The 15,487-nt window shown below is 41.0% G+C and overlaps 1 protein-coding gene across 1 annotated transcript; it reads right to left on the bottom strand.

Annotated features, from left to right (window-relative positions):
* Window positions 1-7,082: 7,082 nt before the first annotated feature.
* On the bottom strand, window positions 7,083-15,217 carry MLNR (motilin receptor). The gene is made up of 2 exons (XM_058180883.1): window positions 14,407-15,217; window positions 7,083-8,278 (listed from the first exon to the last, which is right to left on the bottom strand). Exons 1-2 carry the CDS (start codon window positions 15,215-15,217, stop codon window positions 7,995-7,997), a joined length of 1,095 nt encoding a protein of 364 aa, XP_058036866.1. The 3' UTR covers window positions 7,083-7,994.
* Between the last annotated feature and the right edge of the window lie 270 nt (window positions 15,218-15,487).

The raw sequence follows: 15,487 nt of genomic DNA, 5'->3' as shown, positions 1-15,487 counted from the left end.
TTCTCTTCTCCTTCCCCCTGATCTTTTCTAGCTCAGAAATAAGCAAATCTGGAGGAAGAAATTTGGGAAACTATAGGCCAATTACCTATTTTACATACAGTGATTTCCAGACCCGGAGAGCTAGCACTTAAAGAGGCAGAGTTAGTTCCTTCAGAGGCCCAGGTCACCAATCAGGATGGGATTGTAGAAATGGCAATTAAATCACACTTAGAAAGAGGTCAGGTGTCAGTGACCACAAAGTGGACAATAGCCAACTTCAGTTGTACTGCACCATAAGAATATCCCTAATGATGGTTTCCATGGTGCTACTGGAACCTTTCCTTATTATAGGGGCCACAAGCACATTTTTATTATTAAAGTGAGATAATTCATTTTCAGGTGATGGATTATGACAGGTCCCCTCTTCTACAGTCTGTATGTGGTAGGGCAGTTTAAATGCATCGGCTACCTATTTAAACTCATCCTCTCCCCAAACCCCATCTCCCATCACCATCTTGATGGATAGATGGTTTCCCATCAACTAATGACATCCAGGAGGAGGAAGAGCAGCAAGGTCAGGGAATTTGGCCTATCATTTTGGTTAAGGTGCCCTCCACACCCAAAATCAGGACTCCATAATTTGATAGAAAGTCAGAACAGAGACAATAGGATTCTTTTCACTGTAGAACATGTGGCATTTTATTTACAGTCACTTTAAAACATCTATACTATATATTTTTTTCTTTCTGGAGATCTTTCTTTTAGATAAAACCATGGAAATTATAAAACATGGGTAAAGAAATAGTACACTTTGGACAGGAGTAATGAGCAAATTAGTCAAGGAAATGACAAATAGCTTGTGAGTTTTAATCCCTTCAGGTATTTTGACCAATTACAATAGCAGACCAGCTGGCAGGAAACTATACAAGTCTTGAAACACAAAGCGACATATTTGTTGTATTAAGCAACTTGTTGAAATGTACACAGAAGCAATGGATTTGATTTTTTTTTAGCAAAGCAGCCAGATAATATGGGCTGCTAGCTGTCTAGATAAGTCTATTTGAAGAAAACATTAAGCATGCCTTTCTTAGAGCAAATAGCGTGCCCCATTCCAAATTCATTTGCTATGACAGGTTAAGGCATAGAAATTATTGAGATTCTTGATTTCTCCCACAAAGAGAAATAATCAATAGCAACTGAAAAAAACCCACCCTGGTGTTTAAATTTTATATTGGGTTTTGAATATCCTGTTTATTTTCTGCGGGTCAGTCTTACATTTATGCAAAGAAAAGATAGAGAGCTGAAACAATGAACATATCAACATATCATGCACAAATATTTGCTGGCTATAGCACGTTGAGACAAACAGGCACATTTTATACTCTTATTTCATATATTTCCCTTTAATACATTACTTTAAATTAGTTTTTAATCTGATTACAAATTCAGGAATAATATACAAAGATAACCTATGTTAATAATTCTGAATGCTTCTTTCCTGCAGGGGAGAGCCTACTTTAAGTCATCACATTTAAAATATTTTCTTAGCTGAAACTAGAATTAGTTTTATTTTACCTTGCAGAATTTTATTAGCTACAAAAATATGGGACCGATTCAGACTCAAAATCTGTGGGTCTTATGCTAATGAAATCCCTTTGATGTCAGTGACTCTATTTTAATTTTGACGCAATCTCGATCTTAACCTATTCCTTTTTATACTTTGTTCATATTACTCATTTTTTCTGCTTGTAGATATTATTTTACAGAGTCAATATCACAAATGGAAATATTGGTGGTGCTAATCTGATTGTTGAAGAGTTGTGTAGTAACCAAAATGCTTTTGTAAAGACTAAGCTTAGTATTATTTCCAAATTCACTATTAGCCATTACAAATGAACAAAGGCTAAATCGATAATTCAGTGGATATATCAGCTGCATCAAAGGAAAGCTATTTTTCAATAACAGCATCTGGAGATTCTAGATGAAAGTTAAAGTTCATGCATGTTAATTGAGCATCTAAGAAAAAAGAGCTAGCTAAGAAAATCTTCTCATGTCTTCACCAATTTTCTTTATTCAACATAAGCAGAAACTGAATAATTGATGTATGGTAAGGTACTTGAAGACATCCAAGAGTGTTTGTTAAAACAATTAAGCAAATTTAACACATTTCATATGATTTTTACAATAATTCACATGTGGCAAGGTAGCTATGAATTACGGTACCATTGGATTACAGAATACAGTAAGCAATATTTGCTTCAGCTGACAGACATCATAATGACTCAGATTTTTTTTTAGATTTCTCCCCTCCCTCTCAATATCTTCCAGTTTGGGATATTTACCGAAGACAAACAAAGATTTTTTGCACCCCTTATAGATAAAATTGTCCTAAGAAATATTCTCTCAATTTGACAATGGCATTAAAAATAGGAAAGGAAAACATCATATAAGGAAATTCTTCTATATGGTTATATAGGTGACAGTCTTACCTTAAGCAAAATATCTATTTCTATACTTTGGAGAGCTCTGACTGCAATTATTGAAAACCTGATCACTTGACAAGAGAAGAAACAGCAGCACTCATCTATTTATTTATAATAGCTAATGCACTTTTCTTTGGGGTTTGTACAAAGCTAATTTTATTTTCTTGATTTCTTTACCTGGCTTTTCTAAAAGAAAGCTGAGATTCATTATCATTTTTAATAATTTCTAATCTTTCATTTTAGTAAGAAATACTGTATTGAATGAGACATTCCTGGCTATCTATTTCCCATTCAAACGCATGTATTGAAAAATTCCTGAACTGAATTTTCTAGTTCTCTATTAAATATGAAACCAGTTGCTTCATTCTTTATGTAATGGTTAAAAATAGAAGTGTACAAAAAAAGAGGAAAAAATGATCAAATAAATTTAGCATTTAACTCATATATATATATAGTAACAGGAGCTCACCCCGTTACACAGCAGCACTAGGGATTCGAACCGCTGAGCTGCCGACTTTTCGATCGACAATGTCCTAGCCCCTGAGCCACCGTGTCCCTAGCAGTTTCAAAAGCACGTAAAAATGCAAGTAGAAAAAATAGGGACCACCTTTGGTGGGAAGGTAACAGCGTTCCGTGCACCTTTGGTGTTGAGTCATGCCGGCCACATGACTACGGAGACGTCTTCGGACAGCGCTGACTCTTCGGCTTTGAAACGGAGATGAGCACCGCCCCCCAGAGTCGGCAACGACTAGCACATATGTGCGAGGGAAACCTTTACCTTTACATATATGTGTGTGTGTGTGTGTGTGTGTGTTTTCTGAGGTTTTCGCGGGTGTTTGTATGTAGGTCTTTGGTTATTCGGGTTTTCTCTCGCGTAAAATTGGAAGTGTCTTGGCGACGTTTCGACGAAGTCTCATTCGTCATCTTCAGGCTTCAGCTTCATGCTTCTGGGAGCAATGTGTGATTGCAGCTGTTTCTTCCTTTTTAACTGCTAGTGGGGGTTTGAACTGATTGGGTGGGAGCTTGGCTGTGCTCTGATTGGATGGGGTTTTTTTGTGCTCTGATTGGCTGGGGGTGTGTCCTGTTTGGGTGGGGGCTTGGTTGTGCTCAGATTAGTCTGAGTTGCAGGGGGATTTGAGCTGGTGAGCTGCACTGCTGCTGTTTGGCTTCGTGTTCGTGGTCGTGCTACATCTTCATAGTGGGTGTCAGTCTGCTGCATGTATGGATTGGAGGGGTTGAAATGGCTAATGTTGCAGCTGCGGTCTGGCTTCTGGTCCTTGGTCGTGCTTCCTGATCAGTGTGGGTTTGGGTCTGCTTTCTGGGTGGATGTGTGGTGGTGACATCCTGTGTGGACCTCGTGAGTGTGGGTCTGGTGTCATTCCTCGTGTTAAGGACTCGTTTGTCAATAAGGGCGGGTTTCCAAATGGCTGGTAGGCGGGAGGTATCATCTCGTTTGTTCATGCTGTGTGGGCGTTTTTCTATCTCGATGGCTTCTCTGATTATTCTGTTGTTAAAGTGTTCAGTTTTGGCGATAGTTCTGGTCTTTTTAAAGTCAATATCGTGTCCTGTGGCTTTAAGGTGTTGGACCAGGGAAGAAGTTGGTTCCTCTTTTTTGACTGAGTTCTTGTGTTCTTCAATGCGTGCACTTATTCTTCTGTTGGTTTGTCCGATGTATGTGGTGGGGCAGGTGGGGCATGGGATTTCATATACTCCTTGATTTTCTAACTCAATTTTGTCTTTGGGGTTTCTTAGGATGGTGGATATTTTTTGGTTTGTGCAGAATGCTGTCTTGATGTTATGTTTGTATAACATAACAATATGTATATGTATATGTATATGTCTCATATACATATACATATATATATATTTGTTTTCTGAGGTTTTCACGGGTGTTTGTATATAGGTCTTTGGTTGTTCGGGTTTTCTCCCGTGTAAAATTGGAAGTGTCTTGGCGACGTTTCAACGAAGTCTCTAAAAACGCCCACACAGCATGAACAAACGAGATGACACCTCCCACCTACCAGCCATTTGGAAACCAGCCCTTATTGACAAACGAGTCCCTAACACGAGGAATGACACCAGACCCACACTCACGAGGTCCACACAGGATGTCACCACCACACATCCACCCAGAAAGCAGACCCAAACCCACACTGATCATGAAGCACAACCAAGGACCAGAAGCCAGACCGCAGCTGCAACATTAGCCATTTCAAACCCCTCCAATCCATACATGCAGCAGACTGACACCCACTATGAAGATGTAGCACGACCACAAAGCCAAACAACAGCTATGCAGCTCACCAGCTCAAATCCCCCTGCAACACAGACTAAACTGAGCACAACCAAGCCCCCACCAACACAGGACACACCCCCAGCCAATCAGAGCACAAAAAAAACCCCATTCAATCAGAGCACAGCCAAGCTCCCACCCAATCAGTTCAAACCCCCACTAGCAGTTAAAAGGAAGAAACAGCTGCGATCACACATTGCTCCCAGAAGCACGAAGCTGAAGCCTGAAGATGACGAATGAGACTTCGTCGAAACGTCGCCAAGACACTTCCAATTTTACACGGGAGAAAACCCGAACAACCAAAGACCTATATATATATACATATATATATGTACATGTATATGAGACACTATATTTTTCTTTGTTGTTGTTGCTAGTATTGAATATATGCTTTTGTTGTTTTGTTTGTTTGTTTTCTTTTTTACTTTTTATGATAAAACTAAATAATAATATTTTAAAAATAGCAGTGATCCTCTTGGAAAATACAGGAGCAATTAGATTGTGGTTTTTATTTAATAATGCCAGTAGACAGTTTTATTCAGAAAGATGATACCTCACATGAAGGAATCATGGCATGTTTGTTCTTTTTTTCAGTATGTAATGTACTTTTTCTGAAATTACCAAATTAATCTATTATTATTATTATACTTATTATTTTGAGATCGGATTTACCCATGTCATTGAAACCAAGAATCACCAACACATTTTGTAGTATTACATGCATGAATTCCCATCTGCAATTAAACTCTCAACAAAGGGAATAGAAAAATAATTTGGCATGCATAATTTTCCCCCATTGATTTAGAGCTACTACTACAGGCAATTCCCAATTTACAACCAGAAGTTTAATGACCATTCGGTATTACAACATCCTGAGAAAGGTAGTTGTAAATTATTATGTTGCCCCACCCCCAGTCACATGACTGCATTTCAGGTGCCTGGCAACCAGCTCACATTTATGATTGATTGATTTCAGCATCCTGCAATGACATGACTGATTTGCAAAGTTTTTTTGCTGGTTTGTGGCACAAAAAAAGTTCATTTAGGAGAAAGGGTTCATACTTAACAACTACATGATTCATAATGATTGTGTTTAAAATGGTCACAAACTCGGATCTGTTCATGTGAACTTACAACTGTCATGGCTTAGGACTGAAATTCTGGTCACAATTTCAGTTGTAATTCGATGACTACCTGTATAGCTGGGTTGCAAAAATCCAAGGGGTGTTATGAGTTTACTGTCTTGTAATGGTCATCTGATTTCTATAGATAGGATCGAGATAAGGTCATCCTATTTTATCTTTTATTTCTTATTCTCTGAGGTAAAAATGTAATTGTTGTTTTTTTTACTCAGTTCTACTTTCTGCCACTATTTTAAAAAATACATATTTTGTGGTTGGGATCACAAAAACAAATTCTGACCACTCCGTTGTTTTTAAATGGGATCTAAATTAGAAACTTTATAGCACTGAATATGATAGTGAGAATTAAATCACTGATTTGGAGCTTTATCATCTGTACAAGACATCAAGCATTATGTTTTCCTTGTGTGGAAAAGTTGGCAACCTGCAAGAAACTTACACAAGCTTTGCCCTAATTCAAAGAAGCCCTTGGAAATCAGCAATTAAAAACTTTACCAAGGCCCATCAGACTCTTCCTGTGGGAGGAAATTAAAGAGAAATAAAAAGATTCTTAGAGAGAATGGGATCACAAAGAAAATACTTAAAGAAATAGAACTAGACCTCGTTCATCTTTTCTTCAGGATCTGCCCATCACATTTCAGCTTATCTTCTGTGAACTTTGCAATGTAGCCCTTAATTGAGTATTGTTCTCTTGAAGCAATCAGCCTTCCACTGGAGAGGCACATTGCTACCTTTGCTAGAGAGGAACAGAAACTTCTCGTATCCTATAATTAATGAAATACTTATTTTTTGTTGAAGGGAAAATTTAGATGTAATTCATTTTTGTAGAGTTGGGTGAACTCAACATGTTTTACATTCTTGGGCCTTCTTACATTCAGACCCTATAACTGTGACCTTAATTGCATCAGAGTAAGATACAATTTTACTATTTTTGTTTAGATCAAATATTACGATTTATATTGATTGTTTCCTGATTTCTTATTTGTACCCTATGACTATCAATAAGTGTTGTACCTTATGATTCTTGTTGAACGTATCTTTTTTTTTAATGTACATTGAAAGCATATGCACCAAAACAAATTCCTTGTATGTCCAATCACATTTGGCCAATAAATATTCTATTCTATTCTATTCTATTCTATTCTATTCTATTCATAATTATTATCATAAAACCACCAGGTTTTCTTATAGTTCTCCTAGTTAGGCAGAATTACAATTGAAATTATATCAGCTAGTTGGTGTCAATGTGAGGGAAGCAAAAGGAGAGCTAAACTAAATGAAGATATAGTCTGATTTAATTTTAATCCCTATCTTCCATTCCATATTTGTTTTATTATTTTTGTCCATCTGGTCCAGCTAATTGGGTCGTCTTTTGAGCTATGGCAAATTGAAAACCCAGCTACGAAAGTACTGAATCATTCTGACACTGGCTAAAATAGATAAACCAAAAGCATTATAGTACTGTCTAGTCTAATTTATAAACATACTATACTATAGGTTACACAAAAATATTGGCTGCTATTTTTATAATCAGGCTTTTTATCCAGCTCCTAGATCTCTAGTCCCAGCTGCAGTATAGTAACCCTCCAGAGGCTACAGGTGAATCTTTTAAACTTATTTTGCTAGAACTGTGGTAGAGAATTGAAAATTGGATTTTTTTGGTATCTCATATGTCAAATGATGGGCTATCCCGTTGTGTTGCTAAGCTAACAGAGCTTTTAAATTATCTCAAGCCTGCCTTCTTCACCGGTGGCTAAACTCAAGCTGCCATTTTTTCAGAGCTGTCAAACTATATGAAAGTCCTTGCCTGCCAATCAAAGTCAGTGTGTGGCTTCTAATACTGGTTTACAAGCATTAGTTTGCAGGAAAGACCAGGTGGCAATTATACTATACATAGGAAGGAGAGAGTATCTTTCTCTGCTTGTCCAAATAGCCCTAGTGATAATTTGGTTTCACCAGCACTAGCCTAGTCTTACATTTCACAGAGCTATGCCTGGAAGCATTCATTATGATCTGCCCTTCATTTCACACATCTGCCAAAAAGTAACCAGTGAAAGCAGTGGGAGAAAGGGTCCTAGGAATCATCTTGCTTTTAAATTATCCAGCAATCTCTAGGTAGCCAGCTGTCTCTCTAGTAATAGTTGAAGCCCGTTCCGGTTGCTTTTTGGTTACCAGCAACTTGTACAATGCTGCCCTGTATTTCTTTGAGACAAGATTGTAAAGGATTGGGTTGATAGTAGCACTCAAGTAAAAAAGCTGCAATGCAAAAACATTAAAATACTGAGAGAAGAGCATCATCTTGAAGTTCTTTCGGTTGATGTACATGATCCGACCAACATGGAAGGGCAACCAGCAAATGAGGAATGCCAGAACCAGGATAACTGCAAGTGGGTAGAAAAAAAGGAAATAAGATGACCTGTTGACCTGGTGCAGTTACACCTAAGGCATGATTAGGAGCTTTTGGAGTGGATTGATACTCACACTTGCTTTGAAATATACATAGGGTGGAGACGACTTCCGGTATCCAGCGGCAACGGACGTCTGGAAGGTTTCTCCTGCCTCCAGCGCCCGAATCCGGCCGCCGCCGAGGCCCTCAGGGGCCAGGTGTTCCGAAAAGGACACCTGCCGTACGGACGGCTCGCCAGGGGTCTCCCAGCCGATATACAGGACTGTGGGGACCGATGCTGGCGCGTCCTAGGCTTGGCGGGGTTCGGAGGCCACAGGCCGCGGCCATTATTTTGGTCGTCGCCTGGGCCGCTGTGCCCGGTGACACCGGGGCATTGGATTTATAACTGCAGCAGCCTGGTGGTGAACAGGGAACGGAGAAGAATTGAGGAGGAGAAGGGAAGGGAATATCGGTAAACGTGAGTGGAGTGCTCCGGAGTGCGGGGGGGTTTTTTCTCCCCTGCGGTTGGAAGGAGCACGAGTTATTCTGGAGAGAGGAGAACTTAAAATAAGAAGATTACCGGTTTTGTGGAGCTCTGGAGAGAAGAGGTGATGGAGAAATTTAGGAGGGAAGGTTTGAGGCCCCCCCTCCTTCTGGGGAACAGTGGTGGCGCCCAGCTTCCGCCTTCACTATGAGAATTTTGATGACATCACTTCCCTTCGGCTTCCTGGTTGACTAACTGTACTCTGGACTCGTTGCTCCTGTGAGTGCCCCCTGGTGGATCCGGAGGAAATTACAAGGATACTGTGCCTGCCTGAGGATTTTGTATTTTTTTTCAAATGGCAAAGGTCAGAGACCAACTGCTGGAGAGATGGAGAGAATTTTGGAAAAGTTATCTAATATGGACAAGAAATTGGATGATTTGCAAAGAGGCCAAACGGAAATAAGAGCAGAAATTGTGACTATCCAAAAGGATTTAAAGGATACTCAACAAGTTTCAGCAGAAAACAAGCAGAAAGTGGAAGGTTTGGAGGGTGAGATGCGGGCAGTGCAGAAAAGAGAGGAGACGACAGGCAATGCTGTGCTTGGACTACAGATGGATAAAATGTCTTATTTCCTTAGGTTTCAAAATTTGGAAGAAGTGGACCAAGAAGACTTGAGAGATGTTGTGACTAAATTGTTGGGAGAATTTCTTGGGAGAGGTGTTGATTTCATGAATTGGGATGTGGATCGAGTTTATAGAGTTAATTCAATATGCACGCACGCATGCAGTTCCCAGAGAGGTTCATGTCAAATTTGTGAGAAGAGAGACGAGAGATGAAATTCTTAGAAAACATAGGAGTGGGGCACTGATTTACAGGGGCAGGAGATAGCCATTCTGAGGCAGATTCCCAGACAGGTACGTGAAAAAGAAAGAAATATTATTTTTGTCAAGCAAATTGTACCAGAAGGAGTGGGCTTCAGATGGCTGATGCCAGAGGGATTGATGATTTTCCGGGAGGGCATTACGAAAAAATCAGTACAATTGTGGAGGCTACGGCCTATGTGGAGGAACACAAAGCCTTCCTGGAATCAGATGACCCAGGAATTGAAGAAGGGAGGTTATAGATCATGGGGCTGAGCGGCTGCCGCTGTTGCGGCCCTGGAGTTGGGTCAGGCTGAACCCAGAGTTCTGAGATCCAAAACTAGGAAGTGATAAAGATATTTGGGATTGTGTTGGTTTTCCTTATTCTCTTTTGTACGATATTCTGATTATTCTTGACTCTTCTTTATTACGTATTTAAAATTTGCAAACTTAGCTACTTCGTGTCACCTGCTTGCCTTATGGCTGTTGTATGTGTTAAAAAATTTGAGTAAAATTCTTATTTTAGATAAGAAAAATGAAAATTTACCATACCTGATATGTATTTGTATAAACCTTTTTTGACTAATAAAAACTTTTTGAATAAAAAAAAAAAAAAAAAAAAAAAGAAATATACATAGGGTAAGTCAGAAAGCAACAGCTTTTCATCTGAAGAGGAATTATTTGAGGCATTCAACAATAAGTGCCTTGATAAAATTAACATACCACTGACTCTTTATTGTGAATTTGGATAGTAGATTGGGGAGAAGAGGCTTCAAGTCAACCTGGCAAGGTTTTTGGGACCTCGATTCCAGAGGTTTTACATCGTTAGCTCTGTGTGGGGATACAGTCCGAGATAGTGTGCAATTTGAAGGTCCTCCGGGATTCAAGAGGGCCTTTGCAGAGGTTCATATTGTGCACCAATTGTGCCCGTTATTGGACCAAGAGGACTTGCTTCAGGTGACTCATGCCCTAGTCACCTCCCATTTGGATCACTGTAATGAACTGTACATGGGGGTCCCTTGAAGAACATTTATTCATGAGCTTTGGTGGTGCAGTGGTTAGAATGTAGTACTGTGGGCTACTTCTGCTGACTGCAATTTGGCAGTTCAAATCTCACCAGGCTCAAGGCTTACTCAGCCTTCCATCCTTCCGAGCTAGGTAAAATGAGGACCCAAATTGTTGGGGGCAATATTCTGATTCTGTAAAACTACTTAGAGAGGGCTGTAAAGCACTATAAAGTGGCATATAAGTCTAAGTCAATGGTGAGATTCAAATTTTTTTACTACCGGTTCTGTGGGTGTGGCTTGGTGGGCATGGCATGGCTTGGTGGGCGTGGCAGGGGAAGGATACTGTAAAATCTCCATTCCCTCCCCACTCCAGGAGAAGGTTATTGCAAAATCCTCATTTCCTCCCGATCACCTGGGACTTTGGAAGCAGAGAATAGAGGGGGGTGGGGCCAGGGGTGAAATGCTCCCGGTTCAGCCCAGTTCAGCCGAACCGGTAGTGATGATGGCTAGTGGTTTGGAGAACCGGTAGCAATTGCAGCTCGAATCTCCACCCACCCACCCAGTCATTACTTCCTGGTTTTAACCAGGAAGTAACCTTTTTTTACCCTCTGCGCATGCACAGAAGGGTTTTTGCATGTGCAGAGGGTCAGCACGCACAGACACACACATATGGCGCATGCACTTCCGAACTGGTAGGGAAGGTAGGTAGATTTCACCCCTGGGTGGAGCCAGTCAGAGGTGGTATTTACCGGTTCTCTAAACTACTCAAAATTTCTGCTACCGGTTCTCCAGAACTGGTCAGAACCTGCTGAAATGTACCTCTGGTCTAAGTGCTATTGCTATTTAGAAAATGCATGTGCCACAGGGAGATTTTGGTATTTCTCATTACACCCATGTGATGAGAATATATGAGCATATCATTACATTCACAGTGAGAATAATAACTGAAACCCTTAAATCCACGTCACTCTCATGGCTTTCTAACTCTTTCTAAGTTGATCTCAGCAGACAGTCTAAGATAAACATGTCATCGACTGCTAGAGATCTTCCAATAGATAAAATGTGAATGTGACTTTGCAGGAGGTTTCAAACTTATGCTTTCTACTGGGTGTAATTCTGGGGTTTGGTCAGAGCCGGAATTACACCAAGACTTTGCCAATTTGATATGTTCCTAATAAAATGACTGATGGAAAATGATTGCCTTGGATTATTGAATCGGGGAACATATTACTTGGAAGCTTGACATTTAGACTTTCTACCTTTCACCAGGCTAAGTCTAGGAAACCAATTTAGGATCATATACCACAATCTCATAATCTAGAGAAGGAATGGCAATTAAGATAGGCAACTTTTAATAACCAAATCAAACAGAACACACAGATCCAACAAAACCACTTCCAGGAATGCAGCCTCCTGAATTGAATCAGAACTGGCCATGTTAGAACTAAAGCAAAGCTCTTTAAGTGGGGAATAGCGGAGAGCCCACAATGTGACTGTGACGTTCCAGAACAAACTATAACACATATAGTTCAAGAATGTCCCCTCAGGAAATTTCAAGGCAACTGGGATGATTTCATCGCAGCCGCACCAGAAGCAGACAATTAGCTTCCTTAGATATCAAATTATAACATCTATCCCATTGTAATTTTGTGATTTTATCATGGTTTTATCCTAGTTTAATATTTTATCTTCTATGTTTCTTGTCCACATATCAATCATATATAATATGCGTGAGTGTGTGTATATACTAAATTTGTACATCAGTGATTGCATACCTCTGTAGATGCCCTACGCTAAATAAATAAATAAATTACACTCACGTAACACTGCTATGCTGCAAGCTGTACTGTCTCCCATCAGGCTTGCATGGTGTGATGCTAGTTATTTCCCATACTACCTTTCATAGTATAGGACCAGATTACTTGTGGGAGCACCTTTCTCCCATGGTTTCTGCTCAGCCACCAGATCTAGCAGAGAGAGCTGGGTCCCTTCTATCAAACGATGTTATATTTTGCATCACAGAGTTGTGGCCTCTCAGTGATAATGTCTGTCCTGTGGAACAGCATCTCCCTGAAAATTTGGATAATCCCAACCCCGTTAGCCTTTCAATGCCAGGGTATTGAAAACAGTGGTGGGTTTCAAATTTTTTTACTACTGGTTCGATGGGTGTGGCTTGGTGGGCATGGCATGGCTTGGTGGGCATGTTAGGGGAAGGATACTGTAAAATCTCCATTCTCACCCCACTCCAGGGGAAGGATACTGTAAAATCTCCATTCCCTCCCCAATCCAGGGGAAGGTTACTGCAAAATCCCCATTTCCTCCCGATCAGCTGGGACTTGGGAGGCACAGAATAGATGGGGGCAGGGCCAGTCAGAATTTTTACTACCGGTTCTCCGGACTACTCAAAATTTCCGCTACTGGTTCTCCAGAACTGGTCAGAACCTGCTGAAACCCACCTCTGATTGAATACCTGGCTGTTTCCCCAAGTATTTAAGTCAGAAAGTTAGATCAGTTTTGCTCTTGTCAATGAGGTTTTTCTGTGTGAGTGAGGTTATTGTTTATCTTAGGGTGCCAGGGATTATATAGTGTGTGTATGGGAGGGGGGAGGTTAATCCTTGCATGCTGCCAGAGTTACTTGGGTGAGCTAGGTGGTCATATAAATCAAATGAATGAATGAATAAATAAATAAATAAGCTAAAGGAGTTAAAGTTGCTGTCTACTTTTTACTGATTACTGGCTATATAAACAATTGGACATAAATCACATTTTCAGACAGGGCTACAGAGAGGGAGGAGGAAAATCTATTAGATGGAAATATAACCATGAAGCATACAGAACTCAGAGACTGACTGGGAGATTGAATCCAGAACTGTCTAGAGAAGAATGGTATTGAAGAACAATGAGAATGATTTTGGCCACAGGCTGTAGATCAAGATGCAGTTTATGAGACTAAAAGCATTACCTGCATGTTTGCTTGGTCCCCATGCTCAACTTAAATATATGTAAATAATGACAAAGGCATGAGTTCTCTCTCATTCAATGGAATTGGCTCTGGGATCTCCTGTACTTTGAAAACTGAAATATTCCCATGAGCCCAAAGCTTTCTGTGTTCTGAGATTCCGACGAAGTGTTACATTCCCGACGAAGTGTTGCATTTGAGGGAATGAGCAAGAAAATTTTCTTCAAGATAAGGGTTCATCCTTATTTTTTTTTTAAAAAATTCTGGGGCTGGAGTACCATACAGCTCCCTGGGCTATGCAACCCTGATTACTTGTTTACACTCATTAGACCAGAGGTCTTCAAACTCGGCAGCTTTAAGACTTGTGGACCTCAACTTCCAGAAATTCTGGAAGTTGAAGTCCACAAGTCTTAAAGCTGCCAAGTTTGAAGACCTCTGCATTAGATGCAAGAAGGATTAGCTAGACATTTTGTAGGATAACCCTAGATAATACTTGGAACTAGATCGTCTTCACTCAGTACTTTTGGACGCCACAGAGCATCTCCATAGTTATTTATTATACACCAAGATTTTTGGGTTTCCGTCAGTTCTGGAGCTCTGATAAGTGGTGTAGTAGATTGGGAGAGTTTTAGATTGTCAGCCTCTGCTACAGAATCCCTAACAATGGAAATCTGCTATGAATCCAAAGGTTTCCTCATTCTGAATAATGGGGCTGGGGGAATTTCTTTGATAAAGGTAAAGGGTGGACAAGACATTGGAGCACTAAGATAATGTTTCCTCCCCCATTTTAAGATATCCTCCACTTTACTTACCCAACATGCGCACTGTTTGCTGATGGTTCCGGTATGAAGCCACACCAAGATGTGCTTTGCCAACACGCAGAAGTTCTCTAGCAATCAAGCCATGGAGGATGTAGAGGCAGAAGAAGGGGAGGATGAAGTAGCTGGTGGTGACCCAGAGCATTGTCTCCAACAGCCCTGTCTGCTGGGCGTACAAAGTAGGGCCACATTCACGGCTGAAATCATCATCACTGGAAAAGTTGCCAGCCTGTCGGACTCCCACAAGGAATAGGTAAGGTGCAGCAGTTAGCAGTGCCACAGCCCAGAGCACTACCAGCAGGGCTTTTACCCGCTGTTGGGTCACCAGGACTTTAGCCCGCAGTGGGAAGCAAATGGCCAGATAGCGCTCAGCTGTCAGGGCTGTCAGATGCAGGATGGAACAGTAGGCACATGCCTCACTTGACCAGTGCCACACACGGCACAGCACAGTACCCAGTACCCATGGCTGGGAGCGCCACAAGCGGTACAGATCCATGGGTAGACCCAGGAGGAGCATCAACAGGTCAGATACAGCCAAACTGCCCAGATATAAACTGGTAGTGTTGTGTAGCTCTTGGGAGCAGCTTGTAACAATCACAGTCAAGACATTGCCACCTACACCCAGCACCAGCAAGACCAAGCAAACAGCTGTCACTGGGATGAGAATGCATGTGGGCAGCAGTGGGCAGAGGTACCTGTTGCAGGGTGGAAGGGCCCAGTTTTCAATGTCCTGTTCTTGACACACAGCTAGACTGCTGCTGTTGGTCAAACCCATGTTGCAAGCAGCACTGCAACTGGTCCCCATGCTGCTATTACAGAACATTTGGAGCACCTCTTGATGCAAGATGTGAATTCCCTTCTAAGGCATCAGAAAGAGGTTCCTGCTTTCCTTGATCTGATGTGTGCGCCAGCAGTTTTTTCTGTTCTGCTCTTTCCTTCTTTCCTCTCTTGGTCTCACTTTGTACTGCAGCTTTCAGCAAAATCCTTGGAGTTGCTGCCCCTTTGCCTGTGCAGTGAAATGAAGTGCCAATGTTCCAATCCCAGTCTGACGGATATCCATGGTTACTAAAAGATA

This window comes from Ahaetulla prasina, chromosome 1, assembly GCF_028640845.1.
Source record: "Ahaetulla prasina isolate Xishuangbanna chromosome 1, ASM2864084v1, whole genome shotgun sequence".
NCBI classification, from domain to species: Eukaryota; Metazoa; Chordata; class Lepidosauria; order Squamata; family Colubridae; genus Ahaetulla; species Ahaetulla prasina.
This window is presented reverse-complemented; position numbering and strand designations above follow the sequence as displayed.

Coding starts and splice junctions, on each gene's coding strand:
- MLNR (XM_058180883.1), bottom strand. CDS start 15,217: ATGGGGACCAGTTGCAGTGCTGCTTGCAACATGGGTTTGACCAACAGC. Junction 8,279..14,406: donor GCAAACAGTGCGCATGTTGG/GTAAGTAAAGTG, acceptor ACCCACTTGCAG/TTATCCTGGTTCTGGCATTC.